Raw genomic sequence first — 17,336 nt, forward strand, 5'->3', positions numbered from 1 at the left:
TAAGGCTGATGTTTTTGCTTCCTTTGCCACTTTTGGGTGCAAAGATTTGCAGGCAGTGGTGTGATCTTTGCTGGGTTGTTCTTCTGTTTGCCTGTCCTTCTTTTAATGCTGCTTTGGGATGTCCAAGTGGTCAAAATCTTCCAGTTCTTCATTGTGCCCATTGAGGAACAGAAGTGAAATTTGTACTTTCCTTATAAAATTCTTATTTCTACATTCATTGAAGGATGCACAAAGTAACTGCAGCAGCTAACAAGCAAAAGTGCAGGTTCTGTGTTTGGCTTCTACTGCTTGCTCCTAACTTAGGCTGTGTTTGCAGATGGTGGTTGTCCACCCACAGGGGCTGCTCCTAGGCTGTCTTTTTGTGTTGTTTCTAGCATTTTACTCTTGCAGATGATACTATAACCCAGAGGTCAAAAGTTACTAATCTTAAGAGAAGTGTGGGAATACTAAAAACCCTTTATACGCCCCTTTTTGCTGCAGTGTCAGTCTGATGCTGCAGTTGCTCCCTGCTTACTCGAAGCCCAAGAACTAAGTGATCACATGACCTCTGGTCAGTCAGTGCTTGATCCGCTGTGAGCTGGGGAGTGGGCGGGAGCAGTTGGCTTTGGCTCTCAGCACCGCAGTAAGTGGATTCAGACATTATTGCCATAATCCTTCCAAAGCCTGGAATGGATCTGTGATGTCAGCATCTGGGTCCCAGGAGAGCACAAGAGACCCAAAAGAGAAGTATGGCCAAAAAAGCTTTGGCCATACTTATCTTAACCTCTCTTAACCTTCAATAAAAGCAGAGAAAAGGATTTTACAGTGAGCACAAAACCGCATTTGTTTTTTTTTTTATATCATGAGTATCCATTCCTAGAGGTTTCTTTGTGAGAATGTCATTGCCTTGTTTTGTTAAAGCACATGCACAGCACTGGATTGCGACAGAGTTCAGGTAAGTACAAGGGGGGGGGGGGGTTACCTTAATGCAGGGGTGTCCAAACTTTTTTCAAAAAGGGCCAGATTGGATGAAGTGAACATGGTGGAGGGCCGAACGTTTTTCCGAACATTATTTGAACCATTACAATTAAATGCAAATAAATTATTTTATGCCAAGTTAATTGCAAACGACATACTTTTCATTTCATAACATTAAGATCAACTGACAGCTGAGTTTTCACAATGTATTGAAAATAAATTTAAAAAAACTTACCTGCACTAATGTGAAGGGTGAAAAAGGTAGCTGGAGCTGAAGTCTCTGCTCGGCAGCCGGGAGGGGAAGAGAAACACACTTCACGCTGGAAGCCCGGTCACCACCCTCTGTCGCTCCCAGCGCGGCGCAGTCACGCATGCGCACTGCTCTCAAGCAGAAGACTGTCTGCCACAGAAGGGAGGGCCGTGCGACAGCCGCATTTACACAGGCCAGGGAGAACGCGACGCAGTCAGGCATGCGCACTGCCCTCTGCTCTCAAGCAGAAGACTGTCTGCCATAGAAGGGAGGGCCGTGGGAGGGCCACATTACACAGAGCAGGGAGGGCTGTTGGAGGGCCGTATTAAACCGACCCCCGGGCCGTAAACGGCCCGCGGGCCGGACTTTGGACATGCCTGCCTTAATGCATTCTTAAACCTTAAGACTTTACAACCAATTTATGCAATGTTTATGCAACTTTTTTTTTGTAGTGGTTATGTATGTTATTAGACAGATAATAAGCCCAGATAGGCGCCTCCCCTATGTCATTTTTAGATGCATGTCTTCAGTATTTGCTTTTCTCTTATTTATTTACTCTCTATTTTGTTTACAGAGAAGGTTCAAGCAACAGAAGTACGCTACAACAAATTAAAGGAAAAGCACAACGAGCTCATTAATGTTCATGCCGGACTCCTGAGAAAGGTAGCAGTGCATTCTGTTATATTTTTGTGTCATGTTAATCCTTTCAAAGCACATTCTTAGCAGCTACACACCTTTTGGCACCAAGTTTGTTTCACCAGAGACTAAAGGAAGCTTTGCTCTTAAACTCTGTAGAACCATATTGTTTTTTTGTTTTTTTTGTTGTGTGTGTTTTTGGAGTAATTGCTTAAGGCTTAACTCCCTTAAGTTTTGAGTAGAGTATTGTGAAAGGTTAGAACCTCTGGCAAGTTTTTATTGCTCTCTATTTTTGAGATTTCTTCAGGCTATTCTTTTAGATAGTGTCTGTGGCTCTGGAAGTGATGGGACTGACAGTAACGAAAACTACTTTTTCTACCAGGAAGGGGTAAAATCTTTCCCAGGATGTTTTGTCAACAGTGTCTTCCTGCCTCTTGATGCCTGTGCCCCTAGTTTTGAGCCAAAAAAAAATAACCTTGACAGAGATTCTTGCCTTTCTCTCTTCTGTTCATAGCTAAATGCTGTTAAAAGCTCCTCTATGATCTCAGTAATAGGCTCCCTGTATGTTAAGGAACCTTTCGCCAGACTATTAATTTCAACAAGCCCTGCAGCTTTCAAACTGACAGTCTGTATGGAGATACGGGTTGCAAGCTGAAGTGTTTGTCTGCAGAAGCCTGACATTGCATCCTGGATGCTTTCAAGGCTCCTGCAGAAAAAAATAATGAATTCATTTTTTTTAATGCAGAAATATGTGCATTTATTATTTCTAAAATAGTGAACTTATCCTTTAAATTATCTAGCAAGTCCAAAGGAACATTTTACGTTTAAAGTGTATGTATAGCCACAACTTTATTTTTAGTTTTGGGTAGAGTATGAAGTTTTTATTGCTTTCTGTGTCCCCACAGGGGAAATTAATCATCTCTTTCTTTTTTTTTTTTGTCCTGTTGGCTGTTGTCACTGAATCACAAAATAAGTGATCCTAAATTTTACAGTCCCCTAAACAGAAGTTGAGGGAAAATCTTCTGATGGGTTCTATTATCTAAGACACATCTACCTTCAGGAGATTGCACAGTGGGAACCAATCAGAGCTGTGGAACACCATACCATATCCCATCCTACTTTTAGCATAGCTCAGTTTTTTTTTTGCTAGTGTCCTAGCATAATGGAAGTCCATCTTTTCCTCAGGCAAGTTTAATTAACATCTGCAGAGATTATTGCTTGCCATTGCAGATTTCTAAATCAGCTAGAGCTTGGAAGCCATACCCTGACAACGTAGGGATGGCCTGTAATTTGACCCTCGGGCACTGGGAACTCCTGGTACCTGGTGTACTGAGAATTGCAGGCACAGAGTGCTTTAATGGTTTAGGGACACGTTGCACCCATCTGGTTAAACCACTCTCTAAAGTCTCCTTTCCTGTTAGCGAGTATACTCAACTGAGCGTCAATGATTGTCTGAAGATGCCCTGTAACATGACTTTTTTGGTGTTGGGTTTTGTTTAAGGCACACTCCAAACACCTGGTGCACCCACAGTGCACTTTACAGGCATTTTACCCTTGAGTTGGGTAAAATCCGTTCTTTCCTCTTTTCTCGAGAAAGTCCTCTCGACAGATGCCACCCTGGGGGTCCTTACTGTACAGGAGACTAGGTCACCAGGGGAATGTTGTCTCCCAGTCCAACATTATGGAACTATGGGCCATTTATTCGTCTCTTCAGCAATGAACCTTTTGACTGTGGGGTCACCCAATCAGGATTCAGACAGTCATGACTGTGGTCTACATCAGTCACCAGTGAGGAACCAGAAGTCTTTTTTTTTTTTTTTTTTTGTATTTCAATGGTTTTTATTAATTTTAAACAGTATAAAATAGAGGCAACAAAACACGCCCACGCAGGGGCTATCAATTGCACCGATAAAAAAAGCAAAATAGAAAAAACAGTGCTCTAACGCCAACAAGGGAAAAGGTACGCCCATGCAGGGGCTATCAATGGCACATAAGTTACAATAACATTAATGTGACTCTGACTATAACAACTAAAGGCAGCTGTCCACTGTCACACCAAAAACAAACAGAGAAAGAGAGAATGGGAAAAAAAAAAAAAGAGCAGGGGTCCAAGAGCGCCAATACCGAACGCTATTACATCCCCAGAAGTCTTTTAAACTCTAAAAGAGGCTAAGCAGATTCTGTTTTTTGCAGAATGTCATGTTCCTGCTGCTCAATCCACAATGTTGGTTATTTCAGGCTTGTTATCAGTTGGTGTACTGTCACCCACCCCGAGTTGAGTTGCTTTGAGACATCCCTATGTCTCTGAATATCATCCTGTGTCCCCAAATGAACAATTAGGAAAACAGGATTTTTGACTTGCGGTAAGATCCTGGGACATGGTTCATTCTGGAACACAGGTCCCATCCCTCTGCCGTTTTAGTCCGCTCATATTACTGCTTTCTACAGTAGGAGTGGCTATGATTTTTTTACTAGTGTCCAATCTCCTGAAGGTAATTCCCCCCCCCCCTTCCCAAAACAATGGGGGTTAACATTTCCTTTCATGGCTATACATACATACATTTTAGTAAAAAAATAATAATTTATTGAATGTAAGAACACTGCAAGTAAACATGTGACACACTTGATTTTCCTGTGTTTTTACATGTATTGCTTTAGGTTGGTGACCTCATTTTATAAAAAATATATATCACGATGTTATCTTGTTTTATACAGAATGCTGACACTGCCAAGCAGTTAACAGTATCACAGCAAAACCAGGAGGAGGTGGCACGTATCAAAGAAGAGCTGGCATTTCAGATGGATCAAGTAAAGCGAGAATCTGAAATAAAGGTTAACTAAAAGAACTTTCATTTTTAAATCATTTGGTGCTTATTCCCACATGCATACTACTTCAAATTCATTGCTAGAGTGATTTCAGATGGTGGTTAAACCCTGGTTCACATATATGCGGCTGTGCCAATGCTGCAGTCTTCTTGGTCTACCTGACCTTGGCTTGGTATCAAGAGCTCCCTGAACTTTCCACTTCTTAATAGGTGATTTAACAGTACTGATTGGCATATTCAAGGCTTTGGACATCTTTTCATGTCCTTTTCCATCTTTATAAAGTTCCATTACCTTGTTAAGCAGGACTTTTGACAGTTCTTTTCTGATCCCCATGGCTCAGTATCTTGCCTAGTCAGTGCTTCCACGTCAGAGCTAACAAACTCATTGACTATTTATACACTGACACTAAATGCAATTTAAAAAGCCATGGATGTGGGACATTAACCTCTAATTGGCATTTAACCCGTGTGTGTGTCACCTTGTGTGTCTGTACCAAGGCCAAACATTCCAGGGTATGTAAACTTTTGATCAGGGCCATTTGGGTGATTTCTTTTACTATGAATTAAAAAGGAGCCAAACAACTATTTGACAATAAATGGCTTCATATGATCATCATCCTTCAATAAAAGAGAATTTTTAGGCATGATTAGTCATATTTTCAATATCAATGCCAATATTTCACAATTTCTGCCAGGATATGCAAACTTTTGAGCACAACTATCACTATCTTTCTCTCCACATATATATATATATATATATATATTGCGCAATTCTAATTTATTTTGCTACAGTTTTATGGACAAACCAAAACATATTCTGCTTGCATGTATGCTTTTCTTCACATTTTTGCAGTTGGAAGAACAGACTTTTCAGATTGAACAGCTGAAAACAGAGGTTGAATCACGAAAGGAGGAACTGACAAGATTACAGATGTCTCTGGGAAATAGTCAGCAGGTACATTACTCATCACACATAATTATTTGGTAGTTCTGGTCTGTGCTGTCTTCTTGTCTACAGTTAGTGTTTTGTATCAGCTATGTGTGTAAGGAGCTGTAGCAAGCAAATATCATGCTTTCAATATATTGCTGTTTATACACACACAGATGTTTATGGCAATTAAGGTATGGACAGCTAGTTATGTGCCATAAGTTATAAAGATGTAGAAAACATGGCAACGCTATTGGTAAATCATTTTAATCTCTACTTTCAAAACTCCAAAATGTCAGTGGGAACATACTTGCTGGTGCAGTCACTAAGGCTGCATTCAAACTTGAGCACAGCGAATCTGAACATTTTTCATGCATTTTTGTGCGCGATTATGCACACAATGTTACATGTTTTTTCGGCATTTTTGAGCTTTGGCGTTTTTTTTAAATCCACCAATAGAGGAAAATATCATCTGTTTGTTGCTTTTTTAGCTTTTTGATCAGCTTTTATTTATTTTCTTTATTATTATTATTATTATTATTATTCTTTTTTTTTTGTTAGGGAAGGTGTTAGAGTTAAGGTTAGGTTAGGATTAGGGTTTGGGGTTAAGGTTAGGGTTAATATTTTGTCTTATTATTTATTCTTTTTTTTGTTAAGGTGTTAATAATACTACTACCACTACTAACAATAATCATAAATGAATAAATAAATGTAAAATAAATACACAAATAAAAAAAAAAATACTATAAATAATAATGAACCCCTAACCCTTAAAAAAATAATATAATAATAAGCACCCTAACATAAAATTTTATTATTAATAATAATAATAATAATAATAATAATAATAATAATGTATTTTTGTTTGGGTTATTTAAATTTTTTTTTGTTTTAGGGTTAGGGGGTTAAGGTTAGGGGTTAATTATCACATTTTTTTTCATTTATGATATTTATTTGTGTGGTTTACATTTATTGATATATTACTATATTTTAAGAAAAAAATTTAATTTGGGCAGAAAATCTCGCAAAATCGCGTGACAATGCGCAAATTGCGAGTTTCCATTAATTTCTATGGGAACAAAAATGCGCAAATCTGCCCAATTTGTGCAATAAAAAAAAGCTCCAGAACTTGTTTGAGCTTCAGGCGACTTGGAGTGGAGATGTGAACCATCTTCATTGAGAAGAATTGATTTTTGCTCCTCAAGTGTTTTGGAACTTCAAGCTACAAAATGCTCATGTGTGAATGGGGCCTAACTGCTGAGGCATGTGCCTTTGGGGAGTAAATTGGCATTGAGTTACAGGAGCTTGTTCTGTCAATGTATAAATGCAGAAGAAAAACACACATACATAAGACTAAGAGACCTACATTAAAAAAAGAAAAAAAAAAAACCTTTCTTATTCGTCCTGTACAGGGCATAGGCTTGGTCATAGATGACTGGGTTATACGCTGCTACCGTTAGGTGATTGGACACTGGCAAACAGAACTGGTATGACTCTGTTTAACACATTCAATAGCAATCCTCAGTTTATTTCTAGCGATGAATGTGATCTTCTAATTGAGGGGAAATTTTGATTTTTTTTTTTTTGGTTTTTTTTGTTCTTTTTCTATCTCGATTTCTGCTCCAGACCCTGCTTAAAAGATGGGAAGATGCTGATCCGAGTTTGTAAAGTTATTTCAGGCACTGGATCCTGTGTTAGATCTCTTACTTTGACACATTGTGCAGAGCAAGGAGTTAGCTGCAGGGTGCTTTACAGGTCCAGGGCAGTGCCAATCCATACTAGTATGACCCAGTACCTGAGGGCCCCTTTGGGGGGGTATGATCCTACAGAGTGAGTGAATCGGGGGAGCCGTATTCCCCCTCAAATATTGCAGCCATTGGGGTTTTTTTCTATTTAAATCTGCCACTTCAAGTTCCTTGGCCATCCCTTTCCTATTTTAAATGGTCTTTGGGACCTGGCTATGTGTTTTTTTTCCTCTGTTGTGGGAGCTGGTGTGTTTTTTGTCCTTTACAAAAAAAAAGTAATTGTATAGCTAAAAAAGAGGTGTAAATCAAAGAAGCTGTGCTGCCATTCTCTGTCACTGAACTATGACAGCGTTTCCCATTCTTTGTTTGCAAGGAGGAAAAGATCATTGCCCTTTGGCAGGCCTCTAACCCAGCCTTTCTCAACCAGGGTGCTCAGGCACTCTGGGGTGCCTTGAGGTTTCTTCAGGGGTGCCTTGGCAAAATCTCAGAAAATTGCCCAAAACGTGTATGCAAGCCAGTGGGTGGACAAGCCTGCCTTTTAGTTACACAAAGCCACAGGTTTCCATTGTGCACCATTCCGACCTTCTAGCCGCCAGCGTCCTGACAACCAATGACATAATCAGTTGATAAGGAGGATGTCAGCTGCCTGCACAGCATCCTAGTTTGACCCTCCCCTGCCCCTCTCCATCAGTGCTGGGGTCACATTAGCTCAGTGATGGAGAAAGACTGAAGAAGAAGAGAAACACTGGAATACTAGTCAGTACCAGTGTTCAAAAATGTATTTGCTTTGGAAGAATAAATCACCTCTAATGTTGGGTGTCCTACATGTGTGGATGTTGCTGCATTATATAAAACTATTAGAGTAGTTTTTCACATTTTAGAATGGGGTGCCTCAAGACTGTCCATAATTTTAAAGGGTGCCTTGACTGAAAAAAGGTTGAAAAACACTGCTCTAACCTTCAAGGCTGTATATATACTTGTGTTCAAAATAATAGTGTGTTGAAAAAAGTGAATAAAGCTCAAAATCCTTCTAATAGCTTTTATTTCCATACACACAAATGCATTGGGAACACTACACATTCCATTCCAAATCAAAACATGAAGAAAAATATATCAAATTTGTGTTGTTCCTCTAAAAAAAAATGAAGAAAAGTGAATATTAGACTGTTCAAAAAAAATATCAGTGTTTGTATTCTTCTTTACAAACTCAAACATTCACTATATAAACTGAAAATGTTTGAAGATTTTGCTTTCCTTTGCATCACTTAATATTTAGTTGTATAAGCACTGTTTCTGAGAACTGCTGTACATCTGTGTTGCATGGAGTCAACCAACTTCTGGCACCTGTGAACAGGTATTCCAGCCCAGGATGATTGGATTACGTTCCACAGTTCTTCTGTATTTCTTGGTTTTGGCTCAGAAACTGCATTTTGATGTCACCCCACAAGTTTTCTATTGGATTAAGATCCGGGGATTGGGCTGGCCACTCCATAACGTCAATCTTGTTGGTCTGGAACCAAGATGTTGCACGTTTACTGGTGTGTTTGGGGTCATTGTCTTGGAACACCCATTTCAAGGGCATTTCCTCTTCAGCATAAGGCAGCATGACCTCTTCAAGTATTCTGATGTATTCAAACTGATCCATGATCCCTGGTATGCGATAAATAGGCCCAACACCGTAGTATGAGAAACATCCCCATATGATGCTTGCACAACCATGCTTCACTGTCTTCACAGTGTACTGTGGCTTGAATTCAGTGTTTGGGGGTCGTCTGACAAACTGTCTCCAGCCACTAGACCCAAAAAGAACAATCTTACTTTCATCAGTCCACAAAATGTTGCGCCATTTCTCTTTAGGCCAGTCAATGTGCTCTTTGGCAAATTGTAACCTCTTCAGCACATGTCTTTTTTTCAACAGTGGGACTTTGCGGGGGCTTCTTGCAGATAGCTTGGCTTCACATAGGCGTCTTCTAATTGTAACAGTACTCACAGGGAACTTTAGACCTTCTTTGATCTTCCTGGAGCTGATTGTTGGCTGAGTCCTTGCCATTTTGGCTATTCTATCCATTCGAATGGTAGTTTTTTGCTTTCTTCCACATCTTTCAGGTTTTGGTTGCCATTTTAAAGCATTTGTGATCATTTTAGCTGAGCAGCCTATCATTTTCTGCACTTCTTTATATGTTTTCCCCTCTCCAATCAACTTTTTAATCAAGGTACGCTGTTCTTCTGAACAATGCCTGGAACGGCCCATTTTCCTCAGAATTTCAGAGAGAAATGCACTGTAACCAGCATGTACAACATTTTCTGCCTTCCTTCCTTAAATAATGGCAATAATTGCCACCTGTTTTTCAAAGAATGAATGACCTCACTAATAGAACTCCACACTGCTATTATTTTGAACATGCCCCTTTCAATTAGTGATTCAATTACACAGAATCAGCAGCATGCATGTCATGACTGTTGGGTCTGTTGGATTTCTATTACTCTACTACACCTGTTAGTAAATTATTTGCCATGTAGAAATATCATTTCTACCAAAAACAGTGATTGATCAGGTTAGTGATGTCTGACTACTATTATTTTGAACTCAACTGTAGCACACTTTGGTTTCTCCTTGTTCTATCCCAGGTTCTGATTTGGCTCCAGTCTTAATAAAGGATAGGGAGGAGGAAGATATTTAATGACTAGAAAGGCCTTTTTTCTTCTGAGTCAGAGGATTCTTCGTTACAGGAGGCCTCTTTGGACATTCTTTCTCTTAAACTCAGGGTCATGATACACTATATTGCCAAAAGTATTGGACTCCTGCCTTTACCTGCACATGAACTTTAACGGAATCCCATTCTTAGTCCGTAGGGTTCAATATTGAGTTGGTCCACCCTTTGCAGCTATAACAGCTTCAACTCTTCTGGGAAGGCTGTCCACAAGGATTAGGAGTGTGTCTATGGGAATGTTTGACTATTTTTCCAGAAGCACATTTGTGAGACCAGGCACTGATGTCGGATGAGAGAGCCTGGCTCACAGTCTCTGCTTTAATTCATCCCAAAGGTGTTCTATCAGGTTGAGATCAGGACTCTGCGCAAGCCAATCAATTTCCTCCACCCCAAACTCACTCCTCTTTTTCTTTATGGACCTTGCTTTGTGCACTGGTGGACAGTCATGTTGGAACAGGAAGGGGCCATCCCCAGACTGTTCCCACAAAGTTGGGAGCATGAAATTGTCCAAAATGTCTTGGTATGCTGATGCCTTAAGAGTTCCCTTCACTGGAACTAAGGGGCCAAGCTCAACCCCTGAAAAGCAACCTCACACCATAATGCCCCATCCAAAAAAATGTTACACTTGGCACAATACAGTCAGGCTAGTACCGTTCTCCTGGCAACTGCCAAACCCAGACATGTCCACCGGATTGCCAGACAGAGAAGCATGATTCGTCACTCCAGAGAACATGTCTCCACTGCTCTAGAGTCCAGTGGCGGCGTGCTTTACACCACTGCATCTGATGTTTTGCATTGCACTTGGTGATGTAAGGCATGGATGCAGCTGCTCGGCCATGGAAACCCATTCCATGAAGCTCACTACTCACGATGGTTATGCTAATCGGAAGCCCACACGAAGTTTGAAGGTCTTTAGCCACTGACTCTGCAGACAGTTGGCGACTTGTGCGCTTCAGCATGCGCTGAACGCACTCTGTCATTTTACGTGGCCTACCACATAATGGCTGTGTTGCTGTTGTTTCCAGTTGCTTCCACTTTGTTATATACCGCTAACAGTTGACCGTGGCATATTTAGTAGCAAGGAAATTCACTGATGGACTTATTGCACAGGTGGCAACCTATCATGGTACCACACTTGAATTCACTGAGCTGAGAGCGACCCATTCTTTCATAAATGTTTGTAGAAGCAGTCTGCAAGCCTTGGTGCTTGATTTTATACACCTGTGGCCATGGAGGTGATTGGAACACCTGAATCCAGTAATTTGGAGGAGATGCACTCCTATTTAAAACTGGAGCCTTCGGAACCTACAGTTACATGCAAGGGTTCTAAAAAAGCTCTCAAGCTGCCTAAGACCTTGTTTATACACCCTGTGGTTCAGGAAGCTTCATGTGGTGACTGGCCACATCCTGAGATGTTTTTTGTACCTCCAAGTTATTTTCTCAACAACAACCCCTTGGAAAATTTTAAATGGGCAGTTCCTTCTGTGGATTCTGCTCTTTCCGCCATCCTTAACAGGTTCCTGACAGTTCCAATTGAGGATGTTCAACTTGAATTACTTTTTAAATCTTCTTTTGCACTGATAGGTCTTGCCATGCAGTCTTTTTCTTCCATGGAAATCTGTAAGACCCTCGTGGTCTGATCCAAGCACATTGCTCATGACTGTGTTTCTATTCCCATGGACCCTTCTGTTCTCCAGCACTTGGAACTTCTTCCAAATACCTCACAGTATTGCATGAATGGACTTGGGAATTCTATCCAGCAGATGTTCGTGTTCGGCCTTCTGTGCGTTCAGATGCATTGAATTGTCTGGCTTGAATCTGCTGATCGAGTGTCTAAAAAGTGATTGGAGTGCATGCCCTTTGCAGAGTGATGTCTTTTTGGACATCTGGACTCCATTAATAAGGAAGTCACCGGTCTGTTGATGGTTCAAAGCACTTAGTCAGAGGGGGAATCAAAACAGCCTATAAAAGTTCTGGAACCCAGAGCCATTTGACTGTCCCTTCAGCACTGGATGTCTCAATTTCAATGACTTCCAACATGTGTTTAGTCAGACAATGCCATGGCTGGGGCCTACATGAACATTCAGTTAGGCATAAAGAAGTCAAGCACCAAGACAAGTGGAATGAAGTCTGACTTGGACGAAGCGTAATTTTCTGTCCCTGATCACAGTAAATTTTTGAGATGTGGGAAGTGAGTAGTCCTTTCACTTGGAAGTGTTTCAGGATCTATGTCAGAGATGGGGAATTCCAGGTCCAGGGATCTTTCGCTGTAGATACTCCAGTGAATCCGTGGTATTGATTTTGCTCCTTCCATGACTGCTCCACAAAGCTGAATTAATGGTCATTCAATTGCAACTGGAAGGATTACTTTTGCATGATGCAAGAAGAGAAAGTTTCATCCTAGACGATTACCTGTGAGATGTATCCTTGCTTTTCTCCAGTCAGACCTAGATCAGCATCTGGACTGGAGTACCCTCTGGGGACAAATTTCAGCTTGGATTCTCCTCAAGTATCCTTTTTCCTTTCAAATCCTGGTGAAAGCTTTTGTACAGGGGGTCACTCACTAAGCTCCTCGTAGATGTTCTAGAGTGACACCATGGAACCTCAGGCTGGCGTTGTCATCTCTTCAAAACCCTCCCTTTGAAACTATCTAGAATCTTCTCAGAGGTACTTGTAAGGTGTTTTTTCTTGTTGCTATCACTTCTCTTAGGCTAGTATCAGAGCTGCAGGCTTTTTCGCCCACTGAACTTTTCCTAAAGTTAAACAAGGATAAGGTTCTATTTTTGCCCAAAGGGTTCTGGGTCTACATGGACTTATGCTACATATGGATACATTCTGCCTTGTGGATTGCTGTTACTTTGGGTTCTGGGCTGAGCAGCTGCCCCACTGCACACTGACCTAGCTGGACCAATGTAAATATGCATTTGAGATAATACCTGGAGTTCATAATTGTCATTTGCTGAGCAAAGTGGCTGCATACAGTTGCTGTACATGCAGATTTAAAGAGGAACTTCAGGTTTTTGTTTTTTTTTTTTTTGTCAGCAGTGCCTCAAGTCCAGCGCTGTCTTCCCCCATCCGGTACTTCTTACCTCTGTGGGACCTGGCATTTCCATCTTAAATATAGGAGTCGGCCCCCTACTCCGCATGTGCGGGCTCCCTTTGCACTTTGTGCATGGTCCTAGCACCTCCTATTACATGTAACATGTTCCAGAAGGCTATGGGTGGGCAGGGCATGCATTGTCATCCTTGCCTAGGTGAGAATTACACAAGTGGTAGCGAGTACCAAAATAAAATCGGTACTTGCTCCCACACCTTGCCCAAAAACAAACCTGTAACTGACTTACAGGCTGGGGGGGGAGAAGCAGACAGCAGTACTTTACTTTTTGAGTGATGTTCCACTTTAAAGCATTAAAATCAGTTGGGAACCTTTGCTACCAGAAGTGTTGATTCCCAGCCCATACATCACCATATTTTTTTTTTTTTCAACCTACAGTCAGAATACAATGATGAGTGCTGCTGGCTATAGCTGGTGGTGCTGTTCGTGGTTGTCCATATGGCTACCTCTATCAGTTGTTTCTGTGAGACCAGGATTAGAAACCATTGATGCTGCAGAGGGCACCGCGCTGGATCAATACTGGACTGTGGTAAGTATATGGGGGTAAGGTGGGGGGGGGGGGCATTAGAGTAACTAGTGAATTTTTTTTTTATTTTCTTTAGAAGAACTTGAAGTCTTGAAAACATGTAGGGAGCACTTGCCTTTGTATTTCTTTTTCATCCAGACATGACTATACAGCACTAGCTATCACTTTTGCTGGTTATTCCTTCTGGAATACACTTTCTAAAAAATAAATCACTGCATTCTGCTTCCAGCCTCTCACATGAAAGATAGATTTCTATATAATTAGCATATTCATGTTGTAAAAATGTTTAGTCTATTTAAGCTGTCATATCTGCACAAGCAGAGTCTCTGTTTTTAATTGAACTATAGAAATGTGTCACATTCCTAGGTGTTGCTAGTAGCAGTAGAAATTAATTTTTGTTTTGAATACAACTTTGCTCCCACATTATGATATAATACCATTGTATATCTTCTGCTTGCATTGCTGTGTTTTACTACTGAAATGCAATATTTGTGTGCAGTCTTTGGAGTTCTGTTAATACCCGTACTTTCTTTAAATTTTAGTCTGAATCTCACTTGACATCAAAATTGGCAGGCCTTGAAGCTGAGAAAGATGCATTGCAGAGTCTTCTGACATCTAAAGAGTCTGAACTGCTATCAGTCAAGAATGTGGCTCAGGAGACAGAGTCTTTATTCAATCAAGAGCAGGAGAAAAGAGCAAGTGAAATCAGAGACTTGCATGAAAAACTTGACAAAAAGGTAACGTAACCTTACAACGGTAAGATTAGGCTTTCAACAGTGGCTCTTTTCCTTACACCAGCCTCAGGCAGATCTAAATTTGGCTAGTTCAGCAGGAACCAAACAAATTTCGATCCATCTGTGGGCAGGCTGGTTATATTTGATCGCCAGAAATGATCATTGTATTCTGATGGCTGGGAAACATCCCAGTGTCAGAATACAATGGTGCAGCAGGAGGGATTCCCCCGTCAACACTGTCTGTGCTGATGGGAGAATCAAACAATTTTTTTTATTTCAACCCATGGTTGAAGGAAAGGAAATTGTATAATGTATGGCCTGCCGTACTGTGGTCCCACTATAAACTTTGACAATGACAGTTAAGTTGTTTGACATCTTGTACTATAAAAATCACTAAAGGTATGATGTAGATATAAAAGCAGGCTGTTTACACCACCATTAAATAGACCTCATGTGGCCTTTTATTTTAACAGCAACATGCCACCCTCATCAATAAAGCTGACCTTAACCGCAAAATGGCACTTTACATAATTCTAATCCTTGTACCTTCTTAATCTTAAGAAAAAAAAAAGTGTGTGTGTACCATATTTTTAAATATTTTTTTTTATTTGTTCAGGGTTCATCCTGCCTGTATTCTCACCTAAGTGAGAATATCACCCTGCTCTTGCAGCCCTCTGGAATATCCTGCAGTACTATTGTGTTCTTCTGGCTATAGCTAGTGACTATAGCATTTGGCACTAATCGTATGTTAAAAAGTCTGGCAGGCAGGTTGTGCCCAAGTCGATCTATGGATCGACTTGAGTACCATCAGCCTGCCAATGCATGGATCAAACCTCGGCTGGTCTCTGCTGAACAAGCTGAATTTTGATCCATGCATGGCTGGCTTTTGTGTGTTCGCATCTATTAACTAGTTGCCGACCGCAGATAGCCGAATGACGGCTGCACTGTGGCCGGCCAGTTCTGAGTGGACGTCATATGACGTCCTCCCAGAACGCGCTCTCCTGCGCGCCCCAGGGGGCGCGCACCCGGCGATCTCCGTGATCGCTGTGTCCTACGGACACAGCTGATCACGTGATGTGGTAAAAGGCCAATCACAGCGGCCTTTTACCACGTGATCAGCAGTGTCCAATGACACGCTGATCAGAGGGAAATGCAAGTGCCGGTTCTCGGCTGCACTTTCCTCACGCTGTCAGATCGTGAGGAAAGTACTGTCGAGAACCGGCAGTTGTCAGAGCGAGGATCGGCACCGATCATCAGGGCACTGATGATCAGTGCCCTGATGATCGGTGCCCAGCAGTGCCACCCGCAAGTTCCGCCCACCTGTGCCCAGCAGTGCGCCCACTAGCTCCGCCCACCTGTGCCCAGCAGATCACCCACCTGTGCCCAGCAGTGCCACCTACCTGTGCCCCTCTGCAGTGCCACCTACCTGTGCCCCTCTGCAGTGCCACCTACCTGTGCCCCTCTGCAGTGCCACCTACCTGTGCCCAGCAGTGCCACCCACCTGTGCCCAGCAGTGCCACCCACCTGTGCCCAGCAGTGCCACCCACCTGTGCCCACCCACCAGTGCCGCCCACCAGTGCAGCCAGTCAGTGCCACCAGTCAGTGCCCAGCGGTTGTGCCAGTCAGTGCCGCCAGTCAGTGCCCAGCGGTTGTGCCAGTCAGTGCCGCCAGTCAGTGCCCAGCAGTGATGCCAGTCAGTGCCATCTATCAGTAACCATCATCAGTGTCACCTATCAGTGCCGCCTATCAGTGCTGCATATTAGTGCCGCCTATCTGTGACACCTCATTCGTGCTGTCTATCAGTGCTGCCTATCCGTGCCACCTCATTAGTACTGCCTATCAGTGCCCTTTCGTGCTGCCTATCAGTGCCCTTTAGTGCTGCCTCATCAACACACATCAGTGAAGGAGAAAAATTACCTGTTTGAAAAATTTTATAATAGAAACAAAGAAACTTTTTTTTCCTTCAAATTTTTTGCACTTTTTTTATTTATAGCGCAAAAAGTAAAGCGCCCAGTGGCGATTAAATACCACCAAAAGAAAGCTCTATTTGTGAGAAAAAAATGATCAAAATTTCATATGGGTACAATGTTGCATGACCGCGCAATTGTCAATCAAAGTGCGGCAGCGCTGAAAGCTGAAAATTGGCCTGGTAAATAAGGGGGTATAAGTGCCTGGTAGGCAAGTGGTTAATATGCATTTTCCAGAAAACCCAAAAGTGCTGTTTTTTTTTTTGTTTTTTTTTTCCCTTTGTTCAATGGTGGTGAATAAATCACATTTAAATGCTCGAAATCAATAACTAGAAGAACTGTGCCATTTCTTCAGATAACATTTATTTCAGAATACATAAAAGTAGGCATGGGTTAATCTTGTAAATAAAGCCCTGACCTTGCACTCCAGACTCCATAAACATGGATATCTGTGCTTTTACTTAAATGTTTGTCTCCAGGGACACAAGTATAGTCTCTGACAAGAGCTGGAAGTTATTTGAAAATCTAACAAAAGTCTATTATATGCCTACGAAAAAAACGAAAGTACTATTATAAATGTGTTTCGGTTCTTTACTTGTACAGTAAGTATCATGATATAAGGCCACCATGGGACCTATAGGAGTTCATACTGCTGGAATGTATATTAACTAGAAGAATGCACATCATACTTCTTGTGGAGGAGAGCGGAGATGGTTAAACAATCTTATATTTACACTAGTCTTGTGTGTTTTCTAGACTGTTGATGAGCAGAAACTGTACCAGAAAATGTTGGAAGACCAGTTCAAAATAATTCAGGGAACAGTAAAAGAGGCTGAGAACATTATTCAAGATGCTGTTGCTAAGCTTGATGACCCTCTTCATATCCGCTGCACCAGTTCACCAGGTACAGTAGAGACGTCTATTGCATTGTTTTGTGAGGGC

General features: G+C 41.6%; 1 protein-coding gene across 1 annotated transcript in view; it reads left to right on the top strand.

The window, feature by feature from the left end:
* HIP1R (huntingtin interacting protein 1 related) overlaps positions 1-17,336 on the top strand; it is a 145,516-nt gene that overhangs the window by 86,905 nt on the left and 41,275 nt on the right. Inside the window, exons 15-19 of the mRNA XM_089661982.1 lie at positions 1,782-1,870; positions 4,559-4,675; positions 5,522-5,623; positions 14,236-14,430; positions 17,151-17,298. Coding sequence (XP_089518108.1) covers positions 1,782-1,870; positions 4,559-4,675; positions 5,522-5,623; positions 14,236-14,430; positions 17,151-17,298 — 651 coding nt within the window. The remainder of the gene's footprint in view (positions 1-1,781; positions 1,871-4,558; positions 4,676-5,521; positions 5,624-14,235; positions 14,431-17,150; positions 17,299-17,336) is intronic.

The sequence above is a fragment of the Staurois parvus genome, unplaced genomic scaffold (genome assembly GCF_062004578.1).
Source record: "Staurois parvus isolate SC_StPar_1 unplaced genomic scaffold, SC_StPar_1.0 ptg001418l, whole genome shotgun sequence".
NCBI classification, from domain to species: domain Eukaryota; kingdom Metazoa; phylum Chordata; class Amphibia; order Anura; family Ranidae; genus Staurois; species Staurois parvus.